The sequence below is a fragment of the Zootermopsis nevadensis genome, unplaced genomic scaffold (assembly GCF_977971745.1).
Source record: "Zootermopsis nevadensis isolate Lab colony 2312 unplaced genomic scaffold, Znev_1.0 Znev_ptg000016l, whole genome shotgun sequence".
In the NCBI taxonomy this organism is placed as follows: domain Eukaryota; kingdom Metazoa; phylum Arthropoda; class Insecta; order Blattodea; family Termopsidae; genus Zootermopsis; species Zootermopsis nevadensis.
Window position 1 is genome coordinate 10,635,935 of NW_028259148.1, and position 17,966 is coordinate 10,653,900.

At 38.7% G+C, this 17,966-nt stretch overlaps 1 protein-coding gene and 1 long non-coding RNA gene across 4 annotated transcripts in view; one reads left to right on the top strand and one right to left on the bottom strand.

Moving 5' to 3' along the window:
* LOC110832533 (uncharacterized) overlaps positions 1 to 17,966 on the top strand; it is a 97,935-nt gene that overhangs the window by 3,797 nt on the left and 76,172 nt on the right. For all 3 annotated transcript variants that reach the window (XR_015535393.1, XR_015535394.1, XR_015535395.1), the window contains exons 2-3: positions 3,526 to 3,602; positions 4,585 to 4,679. This is a non-coding gene — a long non-coding RNA (uncharacterized LOC110832533). The remainder of the gene's footprint in view (positions 1 to 3,525; positions 3,603 to 4,584; positions 4,680 to 17,966) is intronic.
* Positions 7,094 to 14,892, bottom strand: LOC147873746 (uncharacterized). The gene is made up of 2 exons (XM_087349897.1): positions 10,102 to 14,892; positions 7,094 to 7,452 (listed from the first exon to the last, which is right to left on the bottom strand). The coding sequence occupies exon 1, from the start codon at positions 13,901 to 13,903 to the stop codon at positions 12,746 to 12,748; it is 1,158 nt and encodes a 385-aa protein (XP_087206023.1). The 5' UTR covers positions 13,904 to 14,892; the 3' UTR covers positions 7,094 to 7,452; positions 10,102 to 12,745.

The window sequence follows — 17,966 nt, forward strand, 5'->3', positions numbered from 1 at the left end:
AGCACCAAGATTGGGAACCACATAGGCTCGAAGGACAGTGCGTGTGTGAAGTGTGTATGTGTGTGTCAAGAGCAGAGACAGAGACCCAAATATTTGGAGAGTTGCCTGTAGTTGTAGACTCTAAAAACTGATTTGTTATAGTTAATAAATCGGGTTTGGCAAATATAGAGCATACCTACGTCACAATATGATGTCAGGAATCCAGTCAACTAGTCTTCACAGGGCTTTGTACATTTTTATTTTAGAATTGTGACAGTTGCAGTGACGGTCCTTGATGCCAACTGGAAAAGCATAGTGGTAGCTGGAGTGTGACATGGAAATGGCAGTGTTTAATGTCAGTATTATAATAGTGTGGAATAACTATGATCCTACTAATGTAAGATATGCGAAGAGGTTGATTTTTATCGAAAACCATTTGTTTCTTTCGTGGAAAACACACTATTACTGTTTTTTGTCTTTGCCATGGTGTCTCCTGTTTAGAGCCATTCATCTTATCCCGGGTTTTAGTTATGGTCTTCAGCGCTCGTTACCACAGGTGACATAACGCGAATTAAAGCCACTTTGCTGTTTTTAAGTCATTGACACATGGCTTCAGTGAGCGAATGAAATTAAATTTCTTTGCAAGAGGGGCATATTGGCTTAAAATTAGAGAACAAAGGAAACTCAGATATAAATTCATGAATATAGACAATATTAAACTGAAGACATTTTACTGCAGGTATTTTTACAAAATTCTGATTGTGAATATTGTTGTCAAAACAAAGGAAACTGCTGAAAATTGTATATTGCGGCATGCTCTTAGAACTGGTACTTTTGAAAGTAGCCTCTTTTTTTTTGCAGTGAGAGATTTTAGAACTACTGCCTGTAAGTTGGATGATAAAAGTTGTTATAATTCATCTCTAATTCTTGAAACTATGTCATCGACTGGAAGTGCTTAGATTTGTGGTTATTGAAATGTTCCTGCACTGACAAACCATTAACAGGTATTCAAACCCATTATGAAGCTTTGCTGCATGCAGTTTGAGGAATTTGATGGCAAATTTTTAAACTGTGAATATCAACAAAATTTATTGTAGTTGGTGAGAGGGCGTGGAACATTTCTATTACTCCATGTAGGCTATGCCATCATGTGTTTCTTTCACATGTAGGGTAACCAGGTAGTTTGGTCTATGATCTACCTACTCCTAGGTTGTGCTAATGCTCTTTGATTTTTCTAGAACTGCCTTTCTCTTACCCATTGCATCTCATGCCTCATTTGTGTTGACTAATGAGTGAGAATTGGGGAGCCTGTTCATTGAATTCCCTCCATCCTTCTCTTTTGTCTTGATCTCTCTTTTTGGTCCAGATACTCTCTGAAATCTTAATGGTCCTCCTCAATACTTAGGCCTTTCTGTGACCAATATTATGATTACCTCTTACTGTGTTCTTTGTCAGAGGTCTACAAAGTTTAATTAGATTGTTGCAAAATGCATCTTCATGTTTAATATGTCTGTGAGATGGCAATAAAAGTTAAGAATGTTTTTTTCCTCACCAGTATTGTTTCTTCATCCTGGAACTGAGAAGTAGAAAGAAAAGGCTGAAGATTACGCATTGAGGAACTTCTTAATTTGTAGTCATTAGCTACTGAACAGTAATAGAATGATAAAACCAAGACTATTATATGAGAGGGACATGCAGCAAGAATGGATTGTATGCAAACTCAGCCCCCATTTTTGCTTAAAAGCCAGGAGGGCAGAAACAGCTTAGAAGATCTAGGCATAGATGGAGGACAGTATAGATACAGATGTTAAGGAAATAGGGTGGGAGTGTATGTACTGGATTTATCTGGCTTATAACGGCCAATGGCAGGCTGTTGTGAATACCATAGTGAGCCATCTGGTTCCATTCAAGTTGGGATAATATTTGACTAGCTGAGTGACTGTAAGCTTTTCAAGGATGTTCCTCAGTAGAGTTGGGCTATGTTGAAAAATGAGTAAAAGGTGTATGTGTAGTACAAAAATTCACTGATAAGTGTGGACTCTTTAGTTTTTAATATATTTAAATCTGATATCATTTATATCAATCCTCTGTTCAGTCTTCTTGTGGTGGCATACACAAAGTAACCAATGGCGTATTGGCGACAATAGACTTGCATTCAGGAAATGTGCTGTGCAAATATTGTAGTATGTTAAAATTTCTCTCTGCCACCCCCTTTGAAAAAAATACAACAAATGAAACAAAGTCATTGAAAACTGGGGAGTCACTGAGAACATTTCATGGTTTTCCATAGTCCTGTATGCAAATGTTTTGTTAAAATGCACAGTTCATCTCTGGATCTCCTCACAACTTTACTATGTAATGTTGAGCGTTAATGACCTAAGGTCCTGAGAGGTACATGGAGAAAGAAGATAGCAGACATTTGTACAATAGTTCATCTGTCTGCTTTTCAGAATTTTCACTGTATTTGAAGGTTTTGCTTGATCCTGGTAATCCTAAAAGCAATGCAGCGCATTTTGAATGGTGAGGAAACTTCAATTGACTGGTAGACGTATTAGTGTTTCATAAAGGAAGTGATTTGTGACTGTAGCAAGTTATTTAAATAGCTGTGTTTGAACCTTTGGTGCCTTCATCAAATTATATAATTTTTGGTACATAATTTATGTTGTATAAAGCATCCTATTAACAGATTCTTGCATCTTGTCTTTCTTAAAATAAAAATATTAAAGTAGAAACCATACTTTTAGTAACATAAAAGCATTGAAATAAATGCATACCCATGTCAGGTGATATGGAATCAGAGCTGAATTGTATTCTTTGGATTGCATACTTGTATACGTAAAATTAGAATCCACCAAGTTTCATGTTTTACTGTAAAGTTGTTTAATGTTTGAAACTTCTATTAATTTATGTGTTTGAATTTTAATATTAACATTCCTTTGACTATTTTAAAATTCTGAGCCACTAATTATCATGTTTATGAAGAACTTGAAGGTCAAAAGGGGCATGTAATGTGGGTGTGTAGCTCTCAGTGGCACTCTTTGAACACAATAGGAATTGTTTAATATTGAAGATGGCTGTCTTTTAAGTTGTTGCACCATGTAGTGTGCTAGCAGTTTAGCAGCGTTTCAGAGGTCCTTGTGACTCATCGCCCTGGTGATGGACCTCTGAAACGTTGGTAAACTTCTACCAGACTACAAGGCAGGCACAGCAATCCAGAAGCCAGCCATCTGCAGACTCACTGTTGTGAAAACCTCAAATCCTACTTGTTCAATATTACTTGAAACAGTACATATATAGAATGTTGTATGTTTGAAGACATTAAAAGAAATGCTGTTTCCCTCATTCATTATCATAATACTATTTATGAAAAGATTCTGTAAGTGCACAGAGGTCATTAACTAACAATAATAAGCCATAATTAAGAGAACAATGTAAACTTCATGAAGGTTGTATAGGGCTTACTTTATCTCTGGAAGATGTTGATGATCACATTGACAATAATTGCCATTAACTAGTACTCAAGTGGTCTCTACATTATTGTTTCAGATTTGAAATTGATGCAGTGAGGGCACTTCGTGATGTCAACTAGAAACACAGTACTTTTATGTGGATTGTAGCAAGAGGTAAGTGGCATTGTTTAAATATTAGTATTATAGTACAGTGTGGAAGGGCCATGAATCCTAATAGTTTGAGATTGTGGAAAACAGCACCTCCATTCCACAAGTTTGGCTATAGTCGGAATGTTGTTGCCAAGTGGTTATCACTCCTGCTTTATTCAGTACCTCCAGACATATGCCAGTGTTGTATATGGCTTAATTATAGAGAATACATTAATATATATATTAAAGGGTGTATATCCTATATCTTTAGGAACTAAGCTGAAATTGTAACTATTTGTAATCCGTACTCTCCCAATCCTATTTCAACATAAGCTACAAACAAGTTATCTTCACTAAGGGAAAGCAGGATGTTTCCACTGGATTTCCAAATCATCCCTCTTGGTCAACTAATAGTGATGGGACACACAGTAAACAAGCCAGAGTTCCTATATGCGGTGGCAGAGTACCGAGATGAAGCAAGCTTTACAAAATCTATTATTTTGTAACCATATTTAGAAAGTCGGCATCATGAAACTTGTATAAAACCAAGACGACCGACCACCCTTATTTACTCTCTGAACTTGAGTCTAGGTCGTCTCCACGCTGGAAAGAACTCGACTCGTGTTAGAAGTCGGCACTGCCCGTGCTTAGGCAGATCAACATTTCTCGACTCCTGGGTTTCTCAACAACTTGTACCACATTTATTTGTAATAAATTTTCAAGTTAACCTCCAGCTTGCAGTACTTCGATCACCCGAACTGCCTCCCAAGGGATCCGCTCTCCCTGCCAATCTATCCCAGCTCGGGATACAACACCAGAGTAGTGCCATCATTTCACATTGTATAATCTGAGCTACTGACGTATTGTTAAGTGAACCATAAACAAGTAAATTCTCATGACTCATTCACTCATTTTGTTTCTGAAACAGTTGTTATTAATTACCTCTCTCTTCCTGTAATATAAGGAATACTGTATTATCGCCTGTCCTTTAACATTTTCATTACAGAGTTGGTGATGGAATAACATTGACTTCAGATTGGTCATGGACTGTGCACAGTGTCTTAGAAACGGGAGAGATTCAGCAGTAACGAGTAATGCAAAGTAAGTGATATTTTTAGGAAATAAGTTGTTTGAGAATTCTTATTAATTTTGGGTTATCTCTTCCAAGTCTGTTATTTCCTGCGGTGCAGTCTGGAAGCATTTGTGCTCCCACTGTTCTTGACAGGTAGGCCTGCTCTGGATGACTGAACATGTCTCTGTTGACCTGCTGCATCATAGTGGATGGACATTCTTCCAGTGTTTGTGTAATAATTCTCATGAAATTTTGTACTGACATTCTGCCATAAGTGATTGCTGTAAAAACATTTTCTAAATTCCTGCACACATTAGTACTGTAATGGGGTATATTTTGTGGAGATGGTTGGTCCTACTAGTGTTGGTAATGTGGCTTGGAATGGAGAAGGCAAATCAATGAGGATGTTGTCGTCAGCTTAAACTTATTCAGCGGTAATGGAATTCCTTCAAGAAAGCTACAGATTGTTCCCTAAGACTACACCATTTATTTCTGTGTCTAGGTACTTCACGTATCAGTTCCATCAGTAATGAACACTTGATTCATAATTTAGGTTAGTTCACTTTCTACTCGACAAAGGTTGGGTTACGCAAATTTTGAAAGATTTACTGAAGTGCCCTTATTTGACTTGGAGCCATTGCCTCAGTGCTTACCTGCAATCAATAGCCTGATCAGTGTCCCATTGCCCGTGGCTTTAATGATCTCTTAACTTCTTGACAGTTTCAGCGTTTCTGACCGTGGTGTTTCCCAGTTCTCTCCTGAACTTTTTTCGTTGACCTTTCCAATTTTTATGCTGATTGCTTAATGGTCATGTCCGCATTTCTGCTAATTGTTTTTTGTATTCCCCTTAGTGAAATGTGAGCTAGTCTCTGCTGTTTTCCTCAATGCCGGGAAATGACATTTGCACATTCATACAATTTATCACAATTCTAATAACTGCTATACTTAATTCTATGCTACTTAAAATCTTTATATTCTTAATTTTTCATCATAACTAAAATTAATTCTCCATAGTACCAATGAAATGCTTGCTGAAAATCATGAGGTGTGATGGTGTGGTGGTCATTGTTGTAGCACACATTACTATGTAAACAAACCCTGACCAGTGGAAACTTGTCAAAACATGTGAAATCCTGTGCTCTCATGACCAAGCATGTCTATATCTTGAAATGTGAGCAAACCCTAGTAAACCTGTCAAAACTGAAACATGGTGCCATAGCAGTTTCATGTAATCTTACCCTAAATGATGATACTCCACCCAACCACAGCTAAAACATCAGAAATGAAACATTTTTAAAACTAAAGAGATTCAGAGCTCATGAGGATTTTCAGGTTTTAAATATTTTAAAAATTATGAATGTTAGTGAAATTGTTGATTCAGAAATTTTCAGTTTTTTCAGAATATCAAATTTTTCGAAAATCATGATCACTTTTCAAATTTTAAAAACATTTTCAGCATTTAATTCTTTTTAGATATTTGAAATTTTGAGATATTTAAGGAAATGAAATTTAAGTATATTCTGAATGTTCAGGGATTGTGAGTAGAGTGGCGCTATGTATATCCTGTTTCATATTTTATATATCTGTGACTAGAATGTTTGCAACCACATGACGTGCTAATTTCAGTAAAGCGTCTGTGATCCTAGGAATGCAGATTATGATTCATGTGATAGATTTTGTGTTCGTTAAGTTTGCGACCGTGTCTTAGTGAAGATGCTTCAGGTCATGTGACGTAGAATTTAGTTTGTATGTAGTATGGCGCAGTGTGTTGTCGCTTCCTTGTGTTTGCTGGCTGCAAGTGTTTCATTTTAATAGAATATACTTCATTCATGCAGTGTGGACCGGAATAATCAGTGAACATTGAAACCATCGACAAACACGGTTGGTTGTGCTCAGAGCTGTAGTGTTTAATACGTGTGTTTCTTCATATTAATACATAATACGTGGTGATGGTGGAATGGCTGATTTATGAAAGCAACTTGCATTTTCATAGAACCAGTCTTTTTCGCTGTCAATGTAAGCCCTTTCAAGTAATTCATTATTCTGTGCAGTGACCTGATTTATGAATAACAGCTGTTATAAATTCTTTTCTAATTGTGAAAACACGTCACCTGAGTATGGTTAACGTCAAGTTACAGCCACATAATACCCAAGCAAGTCGTTTTAATACGTGCATTAACAGTAGAATAAATTAATTTCACATGACGCTCCGTAGTGTGACGCCAAATTTTACGCTTGTGTCACGAAGCCAAAAGCATGACGTTTTCCTACGCGATAACGTAATATAACTTAATCGAAACATTCGTCTTATCACATTAAATATTATCTGCCTCTTGTATATCGCCGATGTGCGGTCTTCTGTTGCTATTAACGGGTTTTCTTCTGAGATGATAATGTTGCGTCATATTGTGATGATTATAATTGTTTAATTTTAACCGTCTAATCACAATAAAATATTTTATTAAACATTAAAATATTATTACTACAATTAACATTTAATATTTAAAATATATTAAAATGATGCTCTTTCTATCGAAATGTTCGATTTACAATTAGAGCATCATCTTTTTCACGACATGTTTCGGTTTTCAATGAACCATCTTCAGGTGTATAATTGATATAAATTCAAATGTAATATTCTAAATGCAATCCTTCGTCAGATGTCCATTAAATATCAGAAAGTTATCCTCTTCTAGATCAATTGTACTTTGTTATCACATTCATCGTTGTTTCGTAAATGTATGTCGCGTATAGTGTGATCTTGCGTGGGTGAAATGTTTGTAGTGGTTTTTTATAATCGGTCTGTAAATTAAATAATAATATTATAAAGACTAAATAAATATTAAAGATAGAAAACAAAATAATATATTGAGAAATTTTAATTTAAAAACATACCAGATATGAAGAGTGGAGGAGGTCCGTCTAGAAGTAATGTGTTGGAACTGAATAGGTTTGCTATTGATCGTGGTTGTTTGTAGGTGGGGTAAGTGAAAATAGGTTGTTGGGGGTGGAGTTAAGTGTTTGAAGGGAATTGAAGATAGGGTTATTAAGATAAATATTATTGTCATTTAAGCAAATATTTTGTTTGAATGTTTGTTGTATGTGGTATTTTTCAATAGTGTCTCTGTGTCTTGTTGTGAACTATTTTTAATATGTCCATTGTGTCTGTGATTGTGCTATATGCATGTCTTCTGTTTTTTGTTATAATAACAGTCGCCATTTAAGTTTTACTGAAGCATGAATACAGCTGTCATGCACTGTAATGCAGCACAGCTATTATGACTCTGATGCCATGGTATTAGGCATTGCTTAACGAATAATCTTATTCAGCTATTTCATGAAAAGAAGTAAATATTGATATAGCGATACTTGCTTTTTAATTTTATAAGTTGATTTGTGGCAACAAATTAAAAGAATGGCTATGCACTCAACCTGGGCATACTGTGTGCATGCGCCTCTATGAAACTATTCGAAGGTAAGTGATTATTTTAAATTTCACATTAAAATTTCCTGCGTATGTAATAATAATGTTTCTCAGAGTACTGCTTGCGACATGCGCATCATAGCGGACGGACATTTTTCTATAAACAATTTGTGTAACAATTTTCATAACATTTTGTATTGACGTTTTGCCACGGGTGATTACTGTGATATCACGTTTCTGCACGGTTTTATACCGACGACACGCGTGCGCAAAGTCGTGAGTTGTAGTACTACTGCTTTCGACTAGCTCGTTGTAGTGGATGGTCATGTTAGTGTTATTTGAATAATTTGTGTAATAATTTTAATGAAATGTTGTACTGATATTATGCGATGGGTGATTGCTGTGAAAACATTTTCTAAATGTTTGCTCGATTTAGTATTAACGAGGTGTGCTTGATCAAAATAGTGAGGTGGTCATTGATGTACGCACGCGCGCTACTATGTAAACATGCGGAAATCTGTAGAAACTAGTCGAATCCTATCGCCGCATGTCTAAGCCACTCGGTAAACCAGCCAAGACTTGACCATTCGATGTCAGTGATACTTGAAAGTATTGAAAACTGTCAAATGTATCGTAGTCATTTATATAACCTGTCGTCACATATACCAACCTGTCACTGACCTATGTGGCAGTACCTGACTAATGTTCACCCAGCACAACAAAACTCAAACATAAAACACCATGAAATATTTTCAAAAATTCAAAGCTGTTAGTTTAAAATTTTTGAATATTTTGAAAAATTTAGTAGAGTAAAGAATTTAAATTTATTCAGAATATATATATTTGTGAAACTTTTCGACGACTTGGCCCCTTTCAAGATACATAAAACTTGTATAAATTCGAAATTTACAGTTTTCATTATTTATATGCTCTTAAAAGTTAAAAATATTTTTTTGTGTTCTGAGTAGAATAGAATATATTTACATTCCATAGATCCTTCATAGGCCTAAGCCAAGGATGTAGAACAGATCATAGCACAAATACAATACTTGTTTATAATACAAATATAAATACATAGTTATAACAGCTATTGGCAGATTTTTGGAACTGCAGTATTACAGCAAAATACTTATGAGAACCATCACCATTATTACTTGTTTGTTTTGTTCATTCAAATAAAGTACAATACTACAATTTTATATAATAATTCATTCACCGTCCATACACAAACTTAAAATGTTGTTAAAATTTACTTAAAATTACATAAAATTACAACATTTTTTAGAATTAGATCTTGATACATTTCACATTTGACGACATGTTTCGGTGTATTACACCATCATCAGGTCAATCAATTTAAAAACTGTTTTAAAAGCTGTTGTACATCCTGCTCCGCGTATATTGATACGTTTGACTGTTTTGATTTTCTTCCTTTTAATGCTTGGATGTTTATATCGGGTTGTAAGTGATGCGTTGTACGTCCGATATTATGGGGCTGTAGATTAATTAATTATATTGATTAAACACAAACATGACGCAGTTAAGATATAAACTACAATTTTAATGTAGGGGGCCTAGTTATGAAAGGACTAGACACGCTTTTAAATGTACGTTATCTTCGACAATATAAATTGTCCATTTGGTCCGCTCCAAATAAATTCCTGTTTATATAGCGGTTTTACTCTGAGTCACATTCATGTTTAATGTGTTGTCAGAGGTTAGCTTGAAAAGCCATGCATTCGTCTCCAAGCCAGGCTTCCAACTACCTCGCTCTCTGGTATATTGCGCAATGGTTAGTTTTGGTTATGCACGCGCCCAGATTTGTGTGCGCGAGAAGAACAAAATACGAGCCACTTGGGGATAACGCTGACAATACAGTCCTCGTTCCCTCGCCAGGGAGGGTAGTCAAGCGGCCCTTAACCTCTAGCGCTAGACTTCGGGACTTATGACGACACGTCACAATATATATATATATATATATATATATATATATATATATATATATATATCTAGTGTGGACATCGCACCTTGAAGTGCGTCTTCGGTCATCCTCTCCCTCGGTGACCATCCTAGTAGGTTGGCTGTTGGCATTTGAGCTGGCGCTGGTCGTGCCAGTCCTGCAGGGAGGTTCCAATCTCTTTGTAACCAATCTGGATGTTGTACTACCACTGGATCTCGCAAAGCAGCAATATACTGTAAATCTGCTAGCAATTTGCACAATGGTATCAGTGGGGCTGGAAGCATCTCATAGAAAACCTCATCCACTATCCCGAAGCTACCTTGCGCTCCCTGAGACGCAAACTCTTGGTTTGGCAGGACCTGCAAAAGTAATTCAAATGTTCTGGAATTAGCGTCGACCAAGTCACTAATTCCTACAATTTACAAATCTTTGTCTCCAGGTATGGGCATTTCTCCGAAGAGCTTTGCCTCAATTTTCTTATGTTCAATGACACAAAAACCACGAGCAGCTAAGATGTAAAGGAGACGTCTCCAGAGCATGATTATGCTATAATACTGAAACTGTCCGAATGTCGAGTATTTCTTTAGACTCCGGTCGAATGTAATTTGCTCATCATAAGATGTCCTCAGAAGGTCTAAATACTGTGAATAATCTAATTCGAACTGCCGGAAGCCAATTCTTTCTACGAATCCTGATATTCCAGGGACGAGCAACAGACTTTATCAGCGGATCATTCTTTTCTGCCGATGACTGGGTAGACTGCGCCTTTGGTTTTAAATCAGGCGTTCCTTCCTTATGTTTGAATGTATTTTTAACATTCTCTCTTCTCCCAGCGTTGGTGGATTGCTGGGTAGCTGGTTGATCAGGTTGAGCTGCTAGTGGAGTTTCAACGGGTGCTGGTGCGGGCGCTGATGGATTAAATCCACCCCTACCTCGACCGCGACCTCGGAAATTTCCTGGTCTCTGGTCTTCATTAAAATTGTTTGGAGCGCACACTGTACTATAACCTTTCAATTGAAAATGGGGTCAGCAGTGTCCGCGCGGTCTGAGGCGTGGGCCTTGTGCCGCTTGGTCGCTGGGACCGTGGGTTTGAATCCCACTCAAGCCATGGATGTTTGTCCGCGTGTTTCTGTATTGTGCTGTCCTGTGTACAGGTAGAGGCCTTGCGACGGGCCGATCCCTCGTCCAAGGAGTCCTGCCGAATGTCTATAGATGAAGCCAACGAAAAAGTTGGAACCCGCAGTACTCGAACCCAGTAATCTTAAGAACATGAATAATGAATTGTAGAGTAGTTTTAACATGCAGTTAGTTTAAAGTTGTGCGGATGTTAATATAATGAGTCGAAGAAACGTATCTGTGCGTTATGATGGCGTCTCGCAGTGGCTTCCGTGGCGTGGCGTGAGGATAATTTTCTTGGGAGCCGCTGAAGTTGCCGCTGCGACGTGAAGCTACCAACGTGATGTTTGTTTATTCTTCACCTGCGACGTCTTCTATCGTCACACAGCGATTTCCCGGGTTTCGACACCAAATGTTGCACATACAATGCAACCGCCGTTCCGCAGACAACTGTTCTTACTTTGGTTGCTACAGGATCAAACCCAGTAGCGTGCGGTTGCAGCTCGAGATATTAATTTGGGTATGCGGAAGGATAATTGGTGCAGGTTTTGTCGGTAAGCAAGAGTCTCCGAATCTCAGGGAATATCAGGATCTCGAAGGTCAGTGCCTTTAACACCCAAGCCTAGTCGAGATCGGTCTTGATCTAACGTTTGCAGCGGCTGCGGAAAATCTGCTAAGTTATCCGGGTTCGATACCGACCTACTTTCTCGTCCTCCCCCTGCCATCGCATTGAAAAAGAATTCGTGTCTGGTTACAATACCTCATTTCTTCGTTGAAAAACTTCTGTTAGCAAAAACCATTATGACCTGGTACTCAACCAAAAAATTAGCCCCCAATATGGCATCTGTCGTCAACTGTGGTGCTATCATGAAGTTCAGCTCACATAGGTCACGCCCTAATCCGAATTCAATCCAAGCTTGTTTTCTGATTCTTTTTGATTTTGATTGCCATGCGGATGACAACACACAATTTGCTACTGGAATAAATAGGAACGTTAAACCACTCTCCGTCAAAGAGTTAAACAGGTCTTCAGACATCACGCTAACTTCTGCTCCGCTGTCAATTAGAACAACTATAATTCTCTACTTCCTATCTGTATCTTCACGCGAGAGCAACCCTGAAGATTTCCCTCATTAATGTAATATACAGTGACGTTATCGGCGTCTCCTACAAATTCCTAATTGAATTTTTCACTTGCGTGATTAACGTCAGGCTCTCTCAAATTCTCATCTCCTAGCCTCGGACTCAGTGTCGGACCTGGGTTCCTACCCTCATAATTGGATAATGTCCGGCCCTCTGCATCGTCCTGCGATCGTTGTTCTGATCATGGTCATGCCTCTGCCCCGCCCCGTGGTCGAAAGTGGGCGCTCGTGGGTTTAGTTGATTCGGGTGTGGTTCATCCCGACTGGTTGTGCGCGAACTCGGGCCAGCGTCTCCGTCTGGCATATACGTACGGTCCCCGTGGCGCCTAATTAGGCTGGTACGCCCCGTTCCTTTCGCGATGTGGGTTCGCTTGGTAACGCACGTTTCTTACGTAATGGTTGTTGCGTTGGAATTTGTTCTTGTTTTGGCGGTAGTTCCGTGACTGGTTCTGGTTAGGCGCCTGCGGGGACAAGCCCGGGTTTGACCTTCCCCTGTCTGTATCTGCTTGCACCATTGTCTCCAGCTTTTTTAGGAAGGCAAATGCGTCTTGAACTGTTCGCACCCCTGCTGACAAAAGTGCCCTCTGAACATATGGCGGAAAATGCCCTGCTATTGCATCGACCAAATCCAATTCTGACAACCTCGGTGATAGATCGGCCGCTAGCACGGAATATTTCAAGACGGTCTTGATACAACTGACTACAGGCTTGTGATTGGATCTGAGGGCTCCACAGCAACTCCGTAAAAGCTCTCTTAAAGTTGTCATATCCCGTCAAGTCCTCGTACACTGCGGTGAACCACTGCTTAGAATACGGATCACTAATCGCCTTTACCGCGATTGGTAACTTCAATGATTCTGGGACGGACTTCAAACGATAGTAATCATCCAGCTCTTGCAAGAATTGCACAACGTTCTGTCTATGACAATCGAAAAATTTTGGCAACACAATGTCGTTCAAACCGTGGTTGGGGCATTGAGGATGGGTTAGCTCGGCAAGTTCACGCGGTCTGTGCGCCTGACCGTCAGCGTTGCGAATATTGACTGACACTATAGGCACATGGTCACTACCGCTACAATGGTTGCTTAACCCACTATCGAATTCATCCATCATTCTCTCACTCTCTTGTCGGGTTTCAAAATTCACTACAGGGGTAGAAGACGATCTCTGAACTGAACTCCTGCTCGAATCACCTTGTTCCATAGGTTCTCTAACAGCTGACTGACCAGTATTTCGATTACAACTAGCTGTATCTAATCTTTCTTGAAGCTTCTCAAGTCGGGACGATATTTCACCTAATTTCGCATCGTTGTTTCTAGTAACTATATCCACTCTCCCTTGCATGAAATTTAGGTTCTCCTCAGTAACTCTTTCTTTAAAACTTGAAAGTTCTCTAACGACCATGTCCCTAGTGTTACTTTCTACCTCCGACATATGTGATGTTAACCTCTCACTCACATTCTCATTCACGCTCTCTGTTACATTTGTTAATCTTTCATTCATACCCTTGCTTACGTCAACTAATTTCTCGTCCACTCTCTCAATTTGTTGCCGAGTATCTTGCCGCAGGATAGACACAGACTCTTTTAACTTACTGGTTTCATCTCTCATCTTTGTAAAAACCTGCTGGCTCAGCCTATCTATTTCGGACCTGAACTGTTTTGATAACTGCTCTGTATTTTTAATGAGGTCTTCTCGCAGATTGTTTAAACGTTCCTCTATCCTTCTTTCACTTTCTAACGTACTTTATTCGTTTTTCTGTATGGCCTGCCATATCATGCTCAATAATTCTGCCGGTGGGCCCAGACTGATCGTTTGTTCCATGTTCCTACTGGGACTGGCTGTACTAGGAATTACAGTCACTTCTGAGGGGGTTCCGCATTCCTTTTGGGCGCCTATATTCTCAATAGAATGCGTCGTCTCGTCCTTCTCTCCGAAATACTCAGACAAATTTGTGTAAAGAAAGGGTTGGGCGCACCGCAAGCCTACACTTTCACTTTCACTCATCTCGCCGCAATCAGCCTGTCTTTTGCTTCGGAGGGAACGGCTCGCCATTTTAAAGGAATTTGCTACTAACCTTTTGCAGCAGAACTCAGATATAGCAGGTCTCAAACCTTGCCGTAGCCTCGGTGTCCCGTCTGTGAGGACGTCCAAGTAAATGGTCGATGCGGCGTCGCCACGCTTCTCGACGTCCGCAGTTCGAGCCTCGTTCTCCTCCAATCGTACACGATCTGGATCCAGGCTTTCCGGTGGCGAATTCTCCTCGAAGTTCTGCGTTGCGGGTTGCCTACTCCCCCACGTGCCTCGGGCGATGTATTACTCCAGGTGATTCACTTTAACCTTGAGGGTACGACATCGGCTTCTCCATTCGTGCCCCACGTTTATGCGCCATTTGGTGCAACCGCCCTTCCGCACACGACTCCAATCTAGTACTGGTGAGAGTTTTTCGGCGTGCTCGCAGCGATGACGTGTGCTCGTGTGCATCGGGCCTTAGGACCGCGGATCTGTTGTGTGGGCGAAGTCTCAAATCTTATATATACCATGAACTTTTTATTTTGACTGATCTAAATTTAGAACTGTCATATCTACAGTGATTTGGATGTCTTTCGGGTATTTATTGATACATTTGGGCTTTAACCTTAAAAAGGCCTAGGTCTTACGCCAGTGATTACAGGAATCTTACCAGTATTTGGTTTGCACCTAATCTCGTTGGCAGTTAGTTGCACAAGCTTATTACCCCTTGAAATCAGGTGCAATCCTTGTCTAGTGTGGTCATACCTATTCACAGATGACGCATCAGTTAATCCAATGTGCGATCTGTCCGCATTCAAAAGCGCACGCTCAAGTCTCGCATTTGCAATATGAGGCTTGTCATGGCGCTCAAGAAGGCCAACAAAACCAACATTAGTACGTAAGCTGTTCCTGGCAATGTTGTCCATATCGTTTTCATTCTTGTAATTTAGGTCCCTGTCAGGGCTATTTCCTGGTCCTCCCATTATAATTACATGATCATCTTTAGTCAGATCTTTGCTTAGAGCTATCCTGTGCATTCTCGGTACACGACTCTTAGTAATGCCGTGCATTCTAGGTTAGGATTCCATATGGTAAAACCTCGAAACTTTTGAAATGTCCTTTATTTTGAAGGCCTTGAAATCTGTTAAAGTGAAAAGTTTATGTTCTTTATACATCTTCATATATTTCATAATTTTCAGAAATTTTAGTTTCATACAAGTAGTGTATGAAAAGTGGTTTGAACAAATTCACTACTGAACGGTGGCAACGACGACGACAGAAATTAAATTTTTGAAATGTGCAGTTATTCAGGTTCACTCTGACTGTTGTAACTATGAGGCTGCTGATATAGCACTGAAACAACTTTATGTATAAGCCCAATTGATGTTCTGTAGGATAAAATGCAGACATTAATATTAATAGTATCGATTTGAATGCTGGTTGCGGAGTAAACGCCTTGTAGAATAGATGTGCGAGCACTTCACTTCAACATTTCCTTTTATTGTGGAGATTAATCACGTTGTTGGTTTAGTTACTTTAAACAATGAAATCATTATTGTCCGATTGTCACTGTAGAAGAAATGTACCATGGTATGTCCTTTGCCGTTGATCATCTCAGGAGCCATGTAGATATGTGTGTTACAAAAGGAACATGCACATTTAGCCTCTCAGTAGGAACAACATTTTACGTAACTGGCAGCATTCTGAGACACAAAACAACTAGTAATAAACGCTTTGGTATCCTTCAATTCACTACCCTGACAATACTTTGTGAGCTGTGTGAACCACAGACTTTCTAATTAACTACCATCTGAATTGGTCCTTTCTCTATCTCACTTAGTTACCATCAGTCTGCTTACCATACACTTGTAATTTATATTATATTCTCAAGTATGATAAAAGTTTATGTACTGTAACGTTCTACTTTGGATAGATTTGTTTGGGTTTAGTCTTCCTAATGTGGTAGTGTGGCTTGGAATGGAGCACGGCAAGTTCACAAGGACGCTGTATGTCAGCTTAAACTTACTCAGCTGATATGATAATTCGTCCATGAGGCTACAGCTGGTTCCCTTAGACTATCACATTTATTTCTAACACTGTACTACATAAATTTCACATTTGGTTTAAAACATTACCTTTTTAATTCAGGCTAGTTCATTTTATCCTTAGTACACTCTGGTTACGTAATTTTGAATATTTATTAATCCACCCGTACTATACTTGGATTTATCGCCTCAGCGCTTACCTATTAAAAGTAGCCCGAACAGCTGCACCTTGCTCATAATTACTTTCGTGACCTCCTGCTATCTTCGAAGTTTCGGCCCTTCTGACCGCGATCTCTCTTCAACTTCCTTTGTCAACTTTTCCGTTAGCGTTTTTTCCATACTTCTGCTGACTGCCTAATGGCTACGTCTGCATTTCCGTTTAATGTTTTTTTTCTCATCCCCTGAGAGTAAGGTGAACTAGCCTTGCTGCTTAACTCTATGCCAGGAAATGACATCAACACGTTCCTACATGCAAATGTCTACTATACTTAATTCTAAGTAAGTTCAAATCTCTACATTCCTAATTTACAATATGTTAACTAAAAATAATTCACTACAATTTCCCCATTTTTAAAATGGAAAGTGTCCTCACTTTCCTTGACATAATTAAATTCTCTACAATTTTACTCCATTTTTTTTAGTTATTTACAACAAACTCTTAATTCTACAGTTCATTGTTATGATGCTCTTTCCTTCTTTACAAAACTTTGGTGTTCTTACCATATTTTCTGAATTTACATACAGGTAATTTCTTTCTAATACAGTCCATTAGGTGCATATATTTCTTATACACCCAGTACTTCTGATTACAGGTATCTATGCTGTCCTCCTGTTTCAGTAGCTGGCTTCTAACTTGTAGCTTCTCACTTTAAAGTCTTTAAAGGAACAGAAATAATTAGCCTCAAGTTATGGTGACTAGCCACAACTGCTACTTTTGAATATTCGTAATAAAGGTACATATTATTCTTATGTGACCCTGCAAACAAGCTGTATCCGTCTGGAAGAAAAAATGTTACATTTTTCAAAATTCTCATTAATACCTCAGGTGGGATCAGATTTAAAGATAATTTTCCATCAAAGGAACTTTCCACTCCATCCAAAATTTCACGAATTTGCATTTGTAATTGTAAAATTTCAAATTCAAGCTGGCGTATATACGTATACACACTGGTTTGTTTATGAAAAGTGGAATTTAGCCAACGGATAGTAACATCTGTCTTATCCTTCCACTTCTGCGAGTCTAACATGACTGGTTTCATTTTTCCCGACAATATTTCTACGGCTTTAGTGTTAAATTGTACTGAAGCATCTAAAGTTTTCAGATAAGTCAGCTGATTCTTTACTGAGTGTACCATATTTTCTTCTCTTTCATGTAATTCTTGTACTGTATTATGCAAACTTTCTAAGTCAGCTGTCGTTGCGGTGCGAAATAATATTTTAGAAAATGAACCTGCAACATTCAGTAATGCTCGTCTCTTATCCAAACGGGGCAAAATTCCTCTAAACGAATTTATTTCATTTTCCAATTCATTTAGCAACTTTTCTATTTGTTTTAGTTCCTGAATAGGTGCAAAATTGGTACTGGTTATATGCGTCTGGTGCAAGTCGTCTTTCAA